The sequence below is a fragment of the Ixodes scapularis genome, unplaced genomic scaffold (genome assembly GCF_016920785.2).
Source record: "Ixodes scapularis isolate PalLabHiFi unplaced genomic scaffold, ASM1692078v2 PGA_scaffold0__279_contigs__length_252992795, whole genome shotgun sequence".
In the NCBI taxonomy this organism is placed as follows: domain Eukaryota; kingdom Metazoa; phylum Arthropoda; class Arachnida; order Ixodida; family Ixodidae; genus Ixodes; species Ixodes scapularis.
In genome coordinates this window covers 179,948,584-179,967,761 of record NW_024609835.1, presented here as the reverse complement: position 1 = coordinate 179,967,761, position 19,178 = coordinate 179,948,584, and the positions used below count along the sequence as shown (strand labels likewise).

At 45.8% G+C, this 19,178-nt stretch overlaps 1 protein-coding gene across 1 annotated transcript in view; it reads left to right on the top strand.

The window, feature by feature from the left end:
• Nucleotides 1-3,358: 3,358 nt before the first annotated feature.
• Nucleotides 3,359-19,178, top strand: part of LOC8034224 (unconventional myosin-Ia) — a 121,354-nt gene continuing 105,534 nt past the window's right edge. The window contains exon 1 of the mRNA XM_040502041.2: nt 3,359-3,589. Within this exon, the coding sequence (XP_040357975.1) occupies nt 3,359-3,589 (231 nt within the window). The remainder of the gene's footprint in view (nt 3,590-19,178) is intronic.

Below are 19,178 nucleotides of genomic sequence, written 5' to 3'. Positions count from 1 at the left end.
CTAAAAAATGCTTGGGCGTCTCCTTACCAGCAAAACAGTCAAAGAGCCAATCTCTGCGATCTAGGAAATCAGCCCAGCGAGTGATGAGGCGGAACATTAGTTTAGACCTCAGAATGAAGTCTGCGCTGTGGCATTACGCGAGGCAAAGCGTCATTCTTGCACTGCGTAATGCCACACCGCAGACTTAATTTTGAGGTCTAAACAGATGTTCCGCCTCATCATTCGATGAGCTGATTTTGTAGATCGCAGAGATTGGCTCTTCGAGCGTTTTGCGGGTAAGTAGACGCACACTCTAAAAAACGTTTCTGCGTCTACTTTCACGCACAAAACTCGGAGAGCCAATCACCGCAACTTACGGAGGCAGCTCAGCGAATGACAATGCCGAAACATATGTTTAGACCGAAAAACGCAGTCTGAGTTGTGACATTAAGCAATGCAAAAGGTCACGCTTGCATTGCTTAATGTCACAACTCAGACTGCGTTTTTTGGTCTAAACATATGTTTCGGCATTGTCATTCGCTGAGCTGCCTCCGTAAGTTGCGGTGATTGGCTCTCCGAGTGTTGTGCGGGAGAGCAGACTCACGGGCTTTTTTTAGAGTGCACAGGCCTTTCTTAGAGTGTACACCGATGCGACAGTAGCTTATCAAATTAAAAGTGAACCACTCACACACCGCGACCTGTCCCCCGCCCCCCCCCCCCCCCTTTTTTTTTGTTTCTCCTCCACGCACTCACGATCGTCACAGCTCGATTCGACGAGCTCCAGAAAAATGCATGTATCCTCGACTATTGACTATAATTGCTAGTCACAGACAACGTAAGAAACGCAGGGAGTGACTTATTATTAGGGCTCCGTATTTTCGGATAAATCCGAAAAACTCCGAAAGACACCCGCCGGTAAAATTTTTGTCAATTCGGATTTATCCGATGAACTCCAAATTGTTATGTGCCCATTCCCCCCCCTCCCCCCCCCCCCTTTTTCCACAACAACAAAAAAAAAAAAACTATTTTTTTTCTAGACAATTTGAGCAGTGCAGGATCAATGGTTCTGGGAAAAAGACGCCATAATTATCTTTCAAGCCTCGGACCGTTGTCAAAAGGGGGTCTTACGGCTTGTCTCGTCAAGGTTGGTTCAGGGAAACAGGTCATCGTACCATTCGTGTCACGACAAAAGCACTCTTTTGGCTTCCAGTGGGGGCCATGGGATTTGGGTATTAAAGAAAGGGGAGGGTATGTTTCTGGGGGTAGAATTGAAAACTATGGACTATAGAGATTGTATAAAATAGGGAAGAGGGGCAGTTGAAACTTCTCTATTACATCCTTAACCACTCCACCTCGCGCGGCCGCGGGATAGATTGATGGGATGACTATGAGCTTCCTTGCGGCTACCTCCGGCAGTTTATTGATTTTAAGGTATCGACGTTTATTGAAGCCACACTTGTGTGCGACTTATGTCGTGGGACAAATTAGTATTGCCAATGACACCAAAGCCAAATTCAACTGAAGAAATCTTAATTGATACAGCGTGTTTTATTTTTTATCTGGCATACGTTTACATCCCGTTAATATTTATCATTTTTAATGAGAAACACTGCAAAATTATCTCCGAATTTCGGAGATTTGGGGATTTACGAAAAATAAACTCCGATAAACACCGGATTTTTGCTAAAAAATTAACTCCGAAAAACACCCTCCGAATTTCACGAAAAATAAACTCCGAATACACCGAGCCCTACTCAATATGTACGGGCTTCTGACGTACCGCGATTGGTTCTTCGTCGTTCTTCTCGGCTAATGCTGCTATCTGATTGGCTGTGGAGCAAAAATGAGATGCCTTGCCACGCCCGGTGTTTATTAAGCTGTCGGTGGCGATAAAAACCTACCATCCACCGAACGTCTTATCTAAGAGCCGACGACATGCACACGTTACGCTAAAAAAATCCACTGCCTCCCACACTCGGACACGAGGTCGTTTCGCGTTATCTAGACCGCGTTATCTAGGTAGGTGATCGCTTTTTCACCGAGGCCGGGTATTCACTGCTCTGCATTCGGCGTGTTTCTGTATACCGACATTTGCAAGACGGGACTCCTGACACTGCACGTCATTTCGCAGGCACAATGCGAACGCTATATAAACCCACGCCCATTCGTCATCCCCATTCTGACGTAAGGTTTTACTGCGTTCGTTGAAGAAACGGAGCGATAAATCAGTGCCTACTGTTTGCGCGCGAACGTAATGCAAAAAGTTGGTTTTGTTTTTTATGTTGTCACTCGGTTCATATATACGGGGAGTTTCCGAGAAAAGAGAACTGTGTTTTTCCGCCCGGGTAAATTAACTATGCTTCGCAGAAAAGCTCTAGCTGCTTGAGATTGTGACGCTAGCGGTTGAGATAGAACAATAAAGTTCAAGAACATGACGTTACCTGGTTCTAAAATGATTGAGAACAACGAAATGTCTTTATGAGCAGACGTTCACCGAAGCCAAACGTCGCCAAACCAAGAAATAACACTGTGCGCTCCTATAACATATATTTCAGTAAAAAAAAAAAAGAAAAACAACTTGACGGAACGACAGAAAACAATAACCTTCTTCTTCGAGAAGGTATTTGTTTCCCTCTTTTACTGAAATAGATTGTTTCAGTCGCCCACAGTGTCAAGTTTTTGTTTTGAAAATACTAGGCTTAGGTGGACGTCAACTCATAAAAAAATATCGTCTTTCTCATTAGTCTTTTGATCCACGAAACGTCATGTTTTCAAATTGTTGCGTTCTATTCTGGAGGAAAGACGACGAATTGCTCTGAGCAAGAAGCCCGAATTTCTCGCTCCTGTGAGCGTACTTTCATCATCAATTAACTCGCCTATCATCTCATCAGCAATTAGCTACGGCCTTCAACCCTATCAAGCGACGCCTTGCCAAAAAAAAAAAAAAAAATGGACAGCCAAGCACCATCGTGAGTTGGAGAAATCATTTAGTGACACCGGCATTGCCTGGAAAAATGGGCGCCATCAACAACCAAGCAGGTTCTATGGATCTTGGAAATGACGGACGGCGTCTGATTCAACCTCCTCAAGTTATTCTTCAAGACATATCTGGCAAAGCACCAGATGCAGTTCGCTCATTCAAGTAACCGCGTCCCGCCGATTCTAAAAAAGTCGAAGACGACGCCACCTCAGAATACTCCCTGGAGAAAAGTAGCAGATGAAGACCACAAGGGGGCATTTACCGTCGTCACATACCGTAAAGATAGAGTAACATGTATTCCTGTGCTCTTCGAGCAAACATAGGTGAACGCATCCGTCTGGTGATTTAACCCGAACTTACTCGCAAACCAGTTCGTCTCAATTACTTATTAAAAAAATAATGTCCCACAAGGTCAACACATGTGGCAACCTCTTTGTGAATGTTGCTGCCCTAGACGTGGAAAACAAGCTCCTCGCCGTCACCTCGCTCGGAGACATTTCAGTGACTGCTTATGTTCCGGAGGCATACTCTAGGGACTACGAGGAAGTAAAAAATGTTTCACTTAAGTGCACCAACGACGAACTTCTGGAATATTTTAAAGAGTTCGGCGTTGTGTTCGTTCAACGCCAGGTAGCATACCGTCGTCAGGAGGACAGAACCGTGGAGGAACGGCCTTTTAAGAGTGTGGTACTCAGGTTCCGGAGCGACCAAGCCAAGCCTCTGCGCGTGTACCTCAGATTCATAAGTCATCCTGTTAAAGAATAACACGGACACGCGTTTTAATGCTCCACCTGCCAAAGGCATGGCCACATCGCCAGAAACTGCAAAATTGAACGCCGTTGTCAGGGATTTTCGCACCACACAGCCATAAAGAAGGAAACTCTAGGAATGAACCTAAATGTGTGAACTGTAGTGAAAAACACTCGGCCATATATTCTAACTGCCCTCGAAAGAAAGCAGCCACTATAGCAAAAGGAATCTCCATCATCACCCGAGGGCATTCAGGGCGCTTAGCTCCGTCATCGAATCCAACGGTAGTTCGCTGCCCACCACAGCCAGCGTATTTGCACGCACTACCTGCGCAGACAAGTTATGCCGCGGTCTTTAAACATACCCCTCGCAAAAATACTCAGAGAGAAAAGAAACAAGGCAGAATACTTTACTGCACTGGAGATACATTCAAGAGCATCCACAATGACAAGACCCGTGCCAGCACAGTGTAATCAACCTGCATCACGGAAGAGTAGACATAATCAAACGCCTTGTTCCGGCACATCAGCATCACTTTCATTGGGAAGCCCGTCACGGTACCCTCGATAACAAGGAGATTTCTCGCAGGTACTTCTGCCCATGTTATTTGCGGCACTAAAAGCTATCATACAAACGTCCCCTGCTTGAACAACCTCCCAGAAGTACAGGCTCCACTTGCTATGGAGAGATTAATAATTCCTTTGAATGATTCCTACTATCACGCATAGCGTTAATCAGCACAATGGACCTGGATCACTACACCAACAAATGCAAAATTTCACAAAACCATAAGCGCAAGATCCCCATGCCTCTCCAATAAAACGCCAACAGCCTTCGACCTCGTCTCCCTGGTTTACGGAAAAAAACTTACTTACTAATAGAACAAATGTACTTGCTACTAATGAACCCGGGATTCGACCAGGAGACTGCAGACTTTACCCTTATGTCATTTACCTGAGTACTTCAAAACAAGTTGATGGCCGCTCTCGTGTGGCATTTTTTATTATTGAGAAGATTAAACAACCCCCATAGACCTTTCCTCCATCGCTAAGGGGTCTGCTGCAGAGGCTGGTGTGAGCATCAGCCCGCGGAAAAGTTTTTTCTATTATTTTGTTATATGTGCCACCGAATGTCTCATGGGACCCAGATGAGCTCCGACAGGTGAAAGCTGTGCCGAAAGGGAATGTCAATATCTGCGGAGATTTTAATTCTCACAACGAAATCTGGGGAGATAGACAGACGACAAGAAGAGGCATCCAGGTGGAAGATGTAACGGCATCTCTACACCTTCAAGCTCTGAATGATAACGCTGAAAGCTACATAGGACGGGGAGTTAATGAAAGCGCACTGGACGTCACTTTAATCTCTCCAGATATCAGCGGAGAATGGGATACTTAACGGGACACATGGGGAAGTAGCCACATTCCAACATTAATCACGCCACCACGGCAGAAAACGAATACTATTACATACAAGGATGTACGTGTAACAAACTGGTACCTATTTCGAGCGCACATGAAATGTGCTACAGCCAAACGCGCCAATGACCCGCCTGCCACAGTTGATCATGCCATTACTATGAATACAAAAATAATCGGGGTTACGATTACTTGTCCGAACCCTGACCAGACGTATCTCAATTTCAGGGCAGCCCTTAGGAGAGTCCTACGGCGTGCACAAAGATTCGATGATCCAGCAGACTTGACTCAGAACTAGCACATTGATGCCGTCTTTCGCAGGCACACGTCTCGGCTTTAACGACATCAATGGGATCAACTCTGTGCCGAGTTCGGATCTCCTTCAGTCATCTCTCGTGCATAGAGAATGGCCCGAAAAGTTTCATAGCCGAAGGCGCCAACTCACCCCATTGCGGGCCTGGAAGTCGTTCTTGGACTTACCGCGCAGGAGGCGGCTGAACTGATGGCAGACACACTCTCAGTTCTGATACCACTTCCTTCAGGATACCAATGCGACCAGAATATTACTACCAACACCTGTTGCGGGCCTCCTCTTTCTGGGTTCAATTCCAACCCCTGCCTGCTTTGATCTGGATGAGCATCGCACCGCCGTACGGTCGTGTATCAGTACTGCGTGGTGCAAGTTAAAGACCCCAGGCTAGCGGTTGCACTGCACTGGCTAAATTTATAATCTGCAGCTGGGAGACAAGTCGCTCGTTGAGGCGGACTAAGTTCTAGGCTGTATAAATATACACACACACTCTTTATAAGAAAGCTAGTAAAAAGCTAGTAACTGCAACAATTGCTACCTATTTCGGACTGTCACTACCTTTCACTAACCATTTATTACCTCAAACGCGCGATAGGTAGTAAAAGTTAGCAAATGCAGCCATTACTACCTTTTCTGAGCGTTACTACCTTTTTACTAGTTATTTACTACCGCACAGGCCCGGAGAAGATGGCGGCAGTTGCTTCATACCCGATTGCCAGCGTTAGCGACGTACTTGCTGTTTCGGATCGCTGGGGAGGTATCCACACGCAATCCTAGCGTAAAATATTGTATGAGGGGGCATGTTTAAGGGTTGGAGCTGACTTTATAACGATCGCAGCCTCCGTACCAGCACGACGTGGAAGCCAGCGCTGCAGCGAGCGCAGCAGCAATTGTTGATGCAATGTCCATGCGGCTTACTTACTTTCCTTCTCGTTTGCATTCGTTTGTGAGCGTTTATATTTTCATTTTGAATTTATCTGCGATGAAAATAGCCACGTAGCACATACTAAAGACGTTTCGGAAAACAAGAAAAGTTTATTCTGTTTTTTATATATTTTTTTTATTTTTGTATTTTATTAAAACATGTTTTTCTTTCACAAGAGACGCTTGGCAACATTGTGCGACAAGCGATTTGGGGCCAGTCGGAGTTCGCAAGACGCTAATTCAGTGTTGCCAGGTCTACTGATTTATCAGTAGATCTACTGATTTCGTTTCGGGTCTACTGATTCACTGAAAAAAAAGAAAATCTACTGGCTTTTTTTTTTGTTTTTTGTAAACATATCAAAATTTATTGTTTGGCCCCTTCAGTTCCCAGGGTCGCCCATCAAAGGAAACTCATATTCTCCCAGCATTAAAAACGAAGCACTGGCTAAATGGCCCAGAAGCCCGTCCTATTCGAGTGACTTAGCCGTATATTCATCGATCTATTCACCCAGAGCAGATTCGAGGGCAATCCGACGGTGACTGGAGTCAGAGCCTTATATGGGATAGTTTGGGTAGTCTACGATCTCGCCGCCGTAACGTCGCTCTCCCGAGTGAGCCAATCAGCCTGTGTCGCAGAGCGAGAGGCGTGTGCGCATGAACTCTCGGCTGCTCCCACCCAGCTGAGCGGAGAGGGCCGCCATTCTCATTCATTCGCCCGGCGGAATGCATGGGATCGACATCCAAATTTCGGTTCTTTACTTTTATCAGGCAGGCTCTGGAAAGAAAATTATATAATATGTTATTCCTCGGTGGCTTAAAAAGCTAACGAATTAAGTTTCTCCACGTTTGAACGCAAACTTTGAGACTGGCGAAAAAGAAAAAAGCCCGTCACAGAGGACGCGTAGCCTCAACAGTGCTCCGCGCCGACAGCGTTGCGTCAAAAACCTTCCACAGCCCAGTAAGGAAAAATGGCAGCTTGCAGAAAACTTACATTGGACATGTACGCGCGCACCATAGGCGCGCACTTGCCGGAACGTCTTGTTTCGGTTTCGTTTCAATAACGGCGACAGGTGGATGTCGCACTGTCGCCCTCATCTGTTGATCCCAAAAGTGGCTCAGTCTCGATTTCAAAGAATAATCCTCGAAATCGCAACACAATGCTGATAAAAAAAAAAAGAAATAATAAAAAAAACATTCACGGTGCTACTTTACTTTGTCCTCCATAAAAAAAAAAAAAAAAAAAAAAAAAATTACTCATGAAATGGTTTTTTTTTTCATTTTTATTGGTGTTTATTACCATGTTATTTGTTACTCTATACTATTTCTTCGAAGTGTGGTTTAATGGAAATAGCAAAACATGGCAAAACACAGATTTCGCAGAATCTACTGATTTTTGTGCAAATCTACTGACTTTTTGGGGATCAATCTGCTGACTTTTTTTTTCTCCGTCTGGCAACACTGCGCTAATTTCTCCGATGTGAACCTGCCGTTTTTGCCTTGTGTCGTGTGCAGTTCTCATGTTCCCGTGTTGGAGTGAATAGTTAACGTTCATACGCTCGACGGGGCGAGTGTGTGCGTGGACCTGGACAGCTCCGAGGATAGTTCTAACGAGCCGCTGTCACTGGATTGGGTTTCGTCGTGCAAGAAGCGTTTCTCCACCTCCTCCTCCTTGACGCTGAGCACTTCTTCCCGGTTTGTGTGTGCTCGGTGGTTGAATGATTCTGATTGACCTGTCTAACCGTTGATGTCCGTCGTAAATAGTTTTAGGCCTAATGAAAAAAAAAAAAACTGTCTTGACATTTCACGAGTCTTTCTGAGTTTGCTTATATCTTCCGCAAAAACGCGAGCATTCGTAGCGCGAGCATTCGCGGTATTAATTTTGCATGCATTTTTGTAGCGCAAGAGACGAAAGGAGTGCAGCTGCCGTCGTACTCCCCGCCAATTGCAGCCTTCTTTCGCCGTGGGAGACGGCAAGAAAGCACTTTCTCGCCGACGGCGACCGCCTTCGTTTTAAAGGCTGAACGGCATGTAATCGATTTAGCGAGCGACGAGACGAGCAACGGAGACAGCGAGGAGTGACGGCGATTTCTCACGGTCCCCCGTCGCGTCACTCGTTTTTTTAATCGTCGGTCATCACCTTGGCCGCTTGTTCCCGTCGCTTTCATGCGGTTGTCCTCGTCAAGGAACTGACCTAGCGACTGCGAAGAACTGACGTGCTGATACACGACGACAAGTTTGGGCACTCAAATGGTCCGTATAAAAGACTTAAGGGCAGTCAAGGAAGTTGGCGGAGAGGAAGTGGCCGGAAGATGCCGTTGCGAACCGCCGTGGAAAAATGCTCTCTGGTGAAAACACCGCATCGGTCACTGGCCGAGTTATTTCCGAATCTTCGGATGACGTCTCCAACGAATATGAGGTCATACTTCCATGTCTTCCAACCGGCAACATCGTCCTCAACTCCGTATTTCTCCACGCCGATCTGATTGCTGGGCCATACACGGCCCCGGACGTTCGAGACGCCATCAAAGATGTGATCGAGCTGAAAGATGTCAAAGCCACCGGACAATTTCAGATGAGTCATGCGTGGATGGTGACCTGCGTCAACGCCCTCGCTAAGGAGAAGCTTTGCAGTCGCGGTGAGTTGGTCGTGAAAATCAAGAAATGCCTTGTCCTTGACCCAGACACCCGGGACCTCAAGATCAATCTTATTTGGCTTCCGGACTACCTCAAAAATAGGTGTATCATCGAAGCTGTAGCGCCTTACGGCACAGTCCGTAACATAAGCCGAGAGAAGTGGCCGTGCCCCGGCATGGAGCATATGGACACCCTGAACAGGGAAGTTAACATTACCCTGCATGAAGGAATCACCACGGAGAGAATTCCATTCCAACTTAAAGTGTATAGATGTCAACCTCTCATCCTTATTCCAGGAAGACCCCCTTGTGCCTCAGGTGCAACATGGTAGGACACGTCCGCCGACAGTGCAGAACACCGCGCTGCTCGGAATGTAAACGCTACGGACACACCGCAGACGACTGCGTCACAACTTAGGCAAGCAAGCTTCGCGGAACGATATCCTAGGACGAAGAGGAGCAGCCTGAGCTTATGATGGATGTCTCGGAGGTTGTGGATGCTTCCGGGCACACACCACCCGCAGAAGTTTTTAAGAGCCAAGCAGAAGGTGACCTACCAGCAGCAGTGACCGACCCCCTAACCACGGAAAACGATCCAGAACTCCTTCCTGAACCATCCCCTTCCACCTGACGATGATGACAACTCGTCAACAACCACGGTCGTCGGGGAGGATGCTACAGCAAGTGGAGACGACACCACCATCACCTTTGAAGTAGCACCAACGACCATCGGGTTGGATGCAGACGCGCTGAAGCCGCAAGACTATTCAGAAGGACTCGGCTATCAGCCTCACACTGTTGTAGCTGATGAAGGGCCTGTCGCAAAATCGAGAAAAGATAAAAAACAGGTAGGAACCAGACATCAGCCGTATCGGAAACAAAGTAGCCATAAGACGCTTGAAGACGGTCATGAAGGGCTTTAGCTCACCCTAATGCCCCTCATAAAATCTGCCCTGCCTTTGTATTTTTTAACGTTAAATCTAAGGGGCTTAAGGTTTAAAAGGAAACAGTTTTAACTTCTAATGCTCTTGAATCGCGAGCATGTTAACATAGCCGCAATACAAGAAACAAAATTGTAATCACATGAAGACGTAGCAGAGGCTTTAGAGCCTTTTCGAAATGACTTCGAAAAATGTGTGAGCCATGAAGTAGACCTTTCTGACGGTTGTTTTGTGTTTCTTCGTAAAAAGCTGGGCTATTCGTCTGTTTCCTTGACCAGCGACCAGGAAGGGCTTCTCATTTTATGTGACCTTTCTTTAAGACAGATCAACTGGCGTTTTATTTGTATATATGCTCCTAATACGGTGAATAGAAGGACTTCTTACTTCCAGTTTCTAGCACATTTTCTGAACACCGACAAAACAGCTTACTAATAGGGAGATTTTAATTGTGTCTGTAGCGCAGAAGACCGTGCGCTACAGCAGACACGGTATGACCAAAGCGCTGCGTTACTCATTGACATACTCGAGGAGTGCAACCTTGTAGATGTGGCATGTCGGAAAGACCAATCAATACGCTTCACCCACTTTCAAGGTGTTTCGCACGCTCGTCTTAATAGAATATATGTGTCAGGTGATGCATTTAATTTAATGAAGAACTATAGCGTTAAACTGGTGTTCTTTTCTGACCATTGTTTAGTTTCTGTTAGCTTCAGGAACAAAACTCTCCGTGTTTTCCGGCCCCAATGGGAACTGTGGAAACTTACTGTGAAGCTTTTAAAGGATGAGAAGTTTTAAAAAGATGTTTCATTAATTTTGTCAGAGAGCTTTAAAAATAGAAATATGCATATTTTTGCAATATGGGACAGTTTTAAGCAAGAGGTAAAAAACTTGGTAATTGAACGCTCTACAACCATATCTTACGAAAGCAAACAGGAACAGCGCGAACTACGTAAAAATCTCTCGTTATTCCATGAGATGAAAGGCAACAGTCCCGGTTTTCACAACGACATCTATGTCAGCAGAGCACAGCTTCAAAAATTCGAGGCAGAAAGATATCGTGGAGCTGTAATACGTTCTCTCACGAAAAAGTTTTAGCTTGGCGAGGAACCCACCAAACGATTCCTGGATGATGAGAGGCGATATGCCTTATCGAAAGAAATTTTAGAAATAGATCAAGAAGGCATAACTATCAAGGAGCCAACCTTGATTGTTAAAGCATTTCAAAACTACTACTTAAGCATCTGTGGCAAGGCTATTCACACAGGCAATGCAAAGGATGTAGATAACTTGTTATCATTGATGCCTGCACTTTGTAAAGACAATAAAAATATCATAGAAGGCACTATAACTTTAGGTGAAGTCAAGGCCGCAATCGACTCTTTTCAAAAAGGCGAAACACCAGGACCCAAAGGGCTTAGCGGACAGTTTTATAAGAAATACCGAGACATACTGTGTCAAGTGTTACTTGACGTTTTACGACTGCCATACTGTCCTAATGCCCAAGACGGAAGACGTGGAACTGAGGAAAAAAGTTCAAAATTATAGGCCAATATCACTTTGCAATGTAGATTACAAGATCTTTGCTAAAATATTGAATGACAGACTCCAGCTAGTAATCGAAGACCTTATTGGTGAGAACCAAACATGTGGTATAAAAGGAAGAAGTATTCAAACCAATATCCCCGTTGCGCGCTCGGTTCTTGAGTGTGCCTCTGACAGTAACACACAAGTTGCTTTGACACAAATTGAATTGTCAAAAGCCTTTGATCGTGTGAGCCACGGATTTTTGTTTGCACTTCTACGCCACATCAACGTAGGCGAAACAGTGTCCGAAGGTATTAACTTATGTTATCATAATTTCACTGCAAGATTAATTGTGAACAACATGCTTTCCGATAAAACACACATAAAAGCTTCCGTTAGCCAAGGCTGTCCATTATCACCTCCTCTCCTTGCCATATATTTGAAACTTTTGTGCCGTAGCATATTTGCAAGTCAGAGTATTCAAGGATTTGCACTTAATAATGCTGAGTTAAAGGTACTCGCTTACGCCGATGACGTTACCGTCTTCTGTGCTGATAAGAAGAGTGTGGAAGCAAAGCGAGCAAATTGGGTTATGGGAATATTTATACAGCGTGTAGTTGGTCAGCCATTAAAGTTGCGACGAGTCACATGCTGTAGATGAGCAACTTAGCGAGTTCTGTCGTCAATGGACCCACACGCCGTGCTTGTACGTTCGACCAAGATCAAAAAATACTCCAATAACTAATCGCCTGCATGCAAACTAATGAGAAAAGGTGGGGGAGGTTGTTCATCACCGTGATGGAACGCGGCTTAACTAAAGCGAAGAGGTGATGCTCGACCTTTTCATGCCCGCTATGCGCGTTAAACTGAAAGACGATAGGCGTTCTCGCTTGTGAAAGCAGCTGTCCTCGTTGCATCCAGTGAACCACTGAATGGAACCATATTTAAGAGCGACCAAGTTCACTGCACACTTTTAATACGATACTTTTTTTTTCTCTTTCTCAACGCACATTAGCCTTAAAACCTCGCGTAACTGTAATAAACATCCCTAATTACGTCTTTTTTTCCCCTGTATTGGCGCTTTTTTTATTTTTTTTTTTTTATATCGCTTCGGGGGAAGCTGACATTTCTCGTTAATCGATATTCTCCATTTTATTTATCTTGTCACAAATTCTTCTTCGCCTCTCTCCTTTTGCTTTGCCTTATCGAAATTTTATTTAAGGCGTCCCCCCCCCCCCCCCCCCACACACACACACTTTTTCTTTTTGTGTGTTTATGATGAGCATGTACCTCTCCGAAAATCGATAAGGCACATAAATGCGAATTTTCTGACTTTTTTCTTTTTTCTCGTTTTTAGGTACACACTTTCGGATCTGATGAATTATGTCGTGCTAGGGCATAATTTTTTTTTTCTCAGTGCCCGACTAACTTTAGACGTTTACGAGTGTGAATATATTCGTTCCGTAGCTTGAAACTTTCATTATAATTTTAATAAAGCACTTGTGGTAACTGCCTACTTAAAAATGTAAATTACATCAATCCACATATATGCACAAATTACGGCATTCACTGCAATTTTACACGAAGTTTAAATGCAATGATCAAACGCTAAGCACTGCACCGAAAAAAAAAAAGAAGAGTATTATTACAATCTGGGGGAGCGTCACATTTTACTAATAAATGAATACTCTCGTAGATGTGAAGAAACGTACGTACTGCAAAATTACTAATATGGGAACTAATCTTATGTTTTTACTAATGTATTTATGCATATTCTTGCAAACGAGTTTCTTACATTGACTACTCATGCCTAAGCACCAAAAAGCTTTTTTTTTTTATTTTTTTTTTATTTGAGCGTTGAAATTGTCAATCAGATTACATTTCTGATGAGGCCTAGGTTATGTGACTCAGGCAGGTTACTCGGCACTGGCGTATTTTTCTTCCGTTTCAGGAATTCGAAACCGGAAACGGTTAGGCACTGGCCATATAACGCATCCCGTGTTAAAAAGCGAGCGAAGCTGACATTTGAAGATAAATTTGTCTGCGTGTGCCTGGGATAAAAAGAAAGGTATAGAGTTGTCGCTAATGGAAAGTGAATATTTATGCGTATAGGTGACTAAACGAAAATCGATGCCCGTTTCAGTTTAAATTCCATCTAAAATTGAAATGAGTTCCTGTTCTAGTGGTTCAAACAGCGGAAAGTGCAACGACGGTAGCGATCTTTCGTTCATCAAGGAAAGCTGAAAGCTCTTACAAAGCAGCACTCTACCGACGACTGCCATGTGACCGTTCTAAAGATCGTTTCCTGAACCGTAGTTGCACCATTCTAGGCCTACGTTTCTTTCCCCACATCTCTTTTTGATTCCGAACCGTCGGCTGGGACACCGGGTCAAGTTAGTTTTAAGGCGTGAGCACAGCGCAGCCGTTGACACCTTGTTCTTCGTTGTGCCGAGACATGACAGCTGTGGGAAGCTTCCATCGGCAAGTGCCATTAGCGAACGCCATTCTTGTTTTTCTCGTTGCTCAAAGCTTTCAGATAGTATTTTTTTTTTTAGCGGTCGCTTTTAAAAAGTTCTAAAAAAAGTTAAATGAAAAAAAAAATATAACGACAACTCAAATTGTGTGCGGTCAGCTCTTTGCGGAATCTACACTGCAGGGGGCTAAACCAGCAGCGATTGTTGCATCAGAAAATGGTTTTCAGAAATGTTTATATGATTTGTTGTGCCTGATCGGTGACTATACTTTTCTGGTTTAAGTTTAGACAGGTTCAGAAGTAAAAAAAACGGTCACCGGTAGCCATGATAGTGCTTTGTATTATTGGAAAGCACAACATACATCAGACAAAGGAAGAATAAAAAAAAATTGGGGAAATAATTTGTTTATTTACGTAAAACCAAGGACGAATAACGTAAGTGATCGTTTTCGGCTCATATTTCTTTACCAAATAATATCAGAAATATATAACAAGCAGTCTCTTGGCTCCCAAGAGACTTGCGGTCGCTCCGTTTCGGCAGGCCTTTCGAACCTGCTGATGTCAAAATTCCTGGGACGATAGAGCTTTACGGAAATCATGAAGTTGGGGATTTAGCAAAGTCCTTATCTTGCGCTATTTAGCGTATGAGATGGGATAGGTAGTCTTAAGCCGGGGTCACACTGCACCTTCATCATACAAACACGAGTTACCACAATATGCGTGGTTCGAATGCCGCGTGCCAAGCTTCTCCTTGAACTCTGCCATGCGGAATTTGAAGCACGGATCTCGCGGTGAATTGCGATAGAATCTGGGTTCAAACTGTATTTTCTGTTACAGGACTAATAAAAAGATTAAAAAAACCTCTCGTTAGTTGGTCCTTTAGCTAACCACCGGGAGTGCTGTTCATACAATATAACATGAACGTCATAAGAAGTGGTGGTATGCTGGAGATTGTTTGTCATCTTACTTAACCGGAAGTTTGTGTCTGCCCCCCAGAGCGCAATCGCTCTGGGGGTGGAGACAACAGGACATTGCACACGACAGTCGTATTGCCCACTGTGCGATGGGAGCTACGGTCCAGATCAGTGTTCCAACATGACTATCCGCACGTCGATCGATTGCATTGTAATCCCTCAAGCGGTCTTAAACTCTTTAATGTAAAGCGAAATGTCAACCTGCGGCACCCCGCCCCCTCCGATCACGGCCCGACCAGCGGCATCAATGCCCGACAGTATACGTCATCTCATCTTGTTGCACCTCTGACATGCGTGCACACAGTCACACCGGCGATAATTCCAGTCTTGTGTTCACAACGCACAACACTGCCATTGTAATGTTGCTGCTATGTTGCTGACACGCAGAAATACCGAACCACGTTGATTGCCGGTTGCACTCGGCATCGGAAAACAGAACCGAACTCAGTACTGCAGGCACCCAAGCACCCAGTAGCAAATCCTGCCTGTCTTGGACGCAGTTTCCGCCGTTTCCACAACGTCATCAACGTCGACAAATTGTTCCGCAATCCGGAGACGGCCATCTTAGCCCACTGTACGCAGCGCTGCTGGTACTGCTCCGGAACTTCGCTGTTTCTAACGGCTTCGCTTGCTCGTTTGATAAAAGTAGGGGTAGAAACGTCGATGCAACCGAAATATTCTGCACGATCGGACTGCAAGACGGAATTGCAGGCGGCCTTCACTGCCGCTGAAGCTCGATCAACTCAGCGACATTGATTAAACGACGCGTGGGACGTGCTCGAAAAACGAAACCGAAAGAACATGAGGCGGGAGGGCGAAGCCTTTCTCCCGTCTGACTGGAGCAGGAGTAATACGTCTCGTTCTTCTCTTCTCGTGTCCGCTTCAGGGGCCGTCAGTAAAAGGAAGGAAAACGCGCCGTTGCTACCTTTTTTCCTTTTTCCTGTTTTTTAGAGTGAGGTTAAATTACAAACTTAAACAAATCTCGAGCTTGCTTTTTTTTTTTTTTTTGGCGTTGGCCTGGATTATTGGTGGTTGATTGTTTCATCGACGTTTCAAGCAGCGGTGTTAAGGTAGGCTTTATTCACTCTTTTCATAAACAAGAAGTTCGCTGGGACGGCAAAGACTGGAATACCACCTGGTAGCGTTTGCAAAGAAAATGTCTACACGGTGTGCAAGTTTGTCTGTTCAGTGTTCACCTCGAGCGTTTGTTTACCGCCAAAATGCCAGAAAGAGACATAAAAAAACTTTTAATAAAGAATTAGTTGGGGTCTTTCGAGGCGAGAGGAGCCCTCATTCCAGGGCCCTTGCAGCTGTCGCTGCGGCTCGGGCCCGTGAGACAAGATTACGCTGGTCGTCCGGATCCCAGCTGGACAGCGCAGCTTCCCACTGCTCGGCGTTTGGGTTGGGAACTGGGGGAGCAGCCTGAATCTTAGGGCATGCCCACGTGATGTGATATAATGAAGCCTTTTCGGTGCACAGGGGACATTTGTTTGTGTGGTGTATACTGTAGGGTACATGGCATGTAAGAGGCTGAGGTGGGGGAAAGTATTCGTTTGTAACATGCGCCAACCTACAGCGTCCTCCCTCGTTAGAGATTTGTGCGGCGGAGGAAGGGTGCGGCGACTCAATCGGAGATGTTGAAGGATGTCACAATAGGGAAGGGGGATTGGGATGGGGACCATGCGATGGGTCTTCCTGCAGTGGCGGGGCCCGGAGGGTTAAAGCTCGGGCTGACGGGTGTGCGCGTTCGTTCCCGCTCAGGGAATTATGCCCCGGGGTCCATATCAAGGACATTGTAGGGAGTTGTTTAGGGGAGTGATTAGTTAAAATTCGATGAGCAAATCTGGAGAGGCGACCGTTAACGAAGGAATTGTGACTCGAGGAACACCAAAGGTAAGACGCAAAGTGCGCGAAGTAACTGGGTATAGGTTGTCTCCGTTTAACATCGCAGTGCTGTCGACGAGAAGACTGAGTAACTGCTTCCGAAACGCAAGTTTCTGTACCTGGGGGGGGGGGGGGGGGGGGGGGGGAATCTGGCTTTGGAAATAAACACAGTTCGCAGAAAACTCGTGTTACGCTTTTATTTGCTGCTCCTCTCGTCCCGCACAAGAGACGCAGCGTCCTCGTCAAGCCTTAATGGGCTCGATTTGCTCGATTCGGGGCGCCATATAGAGATGCTAGCGACGGAGGAACTTTGCTCCCCTGCTTCAGGGACGGAAGTTTCTCCCTTTCTAAAGGAACATAGGTTACAAGACCGTTCCTCCCCTGAGGGAGGACTATCCATACCCTTCTTCTAAGAGTGTATAGCGCAAGCGCTCGTTCTGCGGAAGAATGTTTCAAAGCTGTGTTGTTGCATTGGCTGCAGTCTCAACTTAAGGTGTATTCATACGAGGGAGAAATCCCGCGGATTTCTCCACGGCGTGCCCATCTCGTGACAAAAACGTCAGGCTTTTGCGATGTGCAAAAGCCTGGCGTTTTCGTCTCGTGATGCGCACGCCGTGGAGAAATCCGCGGGATTTCTCTCTCCTGTGAATACCCCTTTAACGATGAACGGATACAGCAAAGCACTATAATACGATCTACCAGAAGTCCCTAACGACAAAATGAAAACGGCAGACAGGCCTTTCAAACGTCCCGTTTCCAATGCGTACTTTCAACCTTCAGTAAAATATAAATATAGCGCGCAAAAAACACCAAGGACAAGAAGTAAGCAGGACAAGCGCTAACTTTCCCTTAGTTTCAATCAGGAAAAACGAAGCATATATACGCAGCACACGCGAAGGAGCAACACCTAAAAGCTATAAGACAGTATCCGATTGTGCAAAAACTGAAATTCATTCTCATGGAGCACAATTGACGTGTCGCTGACACTTAAAGTCCCACTATGTTTGGCAAAGAACGCCTCCAAAAGTTCACGACCGACAGCCTCACGGCTTTTCCCCAGAATCCTTATATGCTGAAGTCGCGGAACACAGGCACACCTGTCGCAATGTATAGGCACATGCGAGCCATATATATTTTTTACGTAAGTGCGTGCTCCAGTGCTCGGCCATTGATGCACCGCCCCGGACATCTGGCCGATATAGGCTTTACCACAATCCAGTGAGATCTTGTAGACCACGCCCACTGTGCCGTCCACGTAAGGGGTGACGTGTTTCTTATCACATTGTCTTTTTGCTCTCTCATCAGAAGTGCGGGAGCACAACCCAGCCAATTTTTTGGGGCAGAGAACACAACGCGCACATCACACTGGCTTGCCACTTTCTTCAGATTGTGGGCAACCTTGTGGATGTACGGAATAAGTTCTGGTATGTTCGTTCTTTTTGCCTCGTTGCTCCGTGGGAATGTGCGCCATGGCAACTGTGCTCCATGGGAATGGATTTTCAGTTTTTGCATAATCAGATACTGACTTGATAGCTTTTAGATGTTGCTGCTTCGCGTGTGGTTTGCATATATTGCTTTCCTTTGCCTAAGTAAAACTAGTTGAAAGTTAGCGCTTGTCCTGTTTACTTCTTGTCCTTGTCTTTTTTTTGCGCTATTTTATCTGTTTAACTAAGATGAAACAACTAGCCCAACAACATTAGTAGAGTGCCCGGCAGAACTCCACATCTTCAGATTCCAACAACATACCCTACTTTGAACCTTCAAAACCACTTCGACGTGTCCTGAGCTCTGAGTGTGCACGCGTAGTCGATGTATTACGGAAGGAAACGAGCAAGCGCGTGCTGAATGCCGGGCGTTCGAAAAAGACGCTTTGCCGTCCCCGTTCAGTCAGTGCCTGTTGGCGAAGAGATCAAACTTCCAACTATAGGGGGGTGCTCTCTCCGCAGCTTCGGGGGACCCCAGGGTCTACCCAACACAAGGCCTGTGAACTCTCCAGGTCATCTCCCTCGATTGAGCGCCGGCAGCAAGTCAGACACGAGTGCTGCGTCATGGTTCGGCTTGGACTCATGCGCTTTTTTGATTGAACACGAGCCCCAGCCTGAACGCTGGCGCAGCATTTGGTCACGTCAGTCGAGCGGTCCGTCAGAAACACAAACAAATAAATCAAATTGTAATATTCACTGACCGAATAGGAACGGCAAGGCGCGTTTTTCAAATGCCCGTTCTCCAGTACGCGCTCCATGCCTTCGACTGCGCTTTGATTGCACTTGCGCGAGCTTGAGGTGCACGAGACACCAAAGCGCTGTCGAAGGTAGGCAGCTGGCGCTGGAGGAGGGAGAGCTGAATCTCCTTCCTGCCGCTCTCACTTTGTCGGTGACTGTGGTGGTG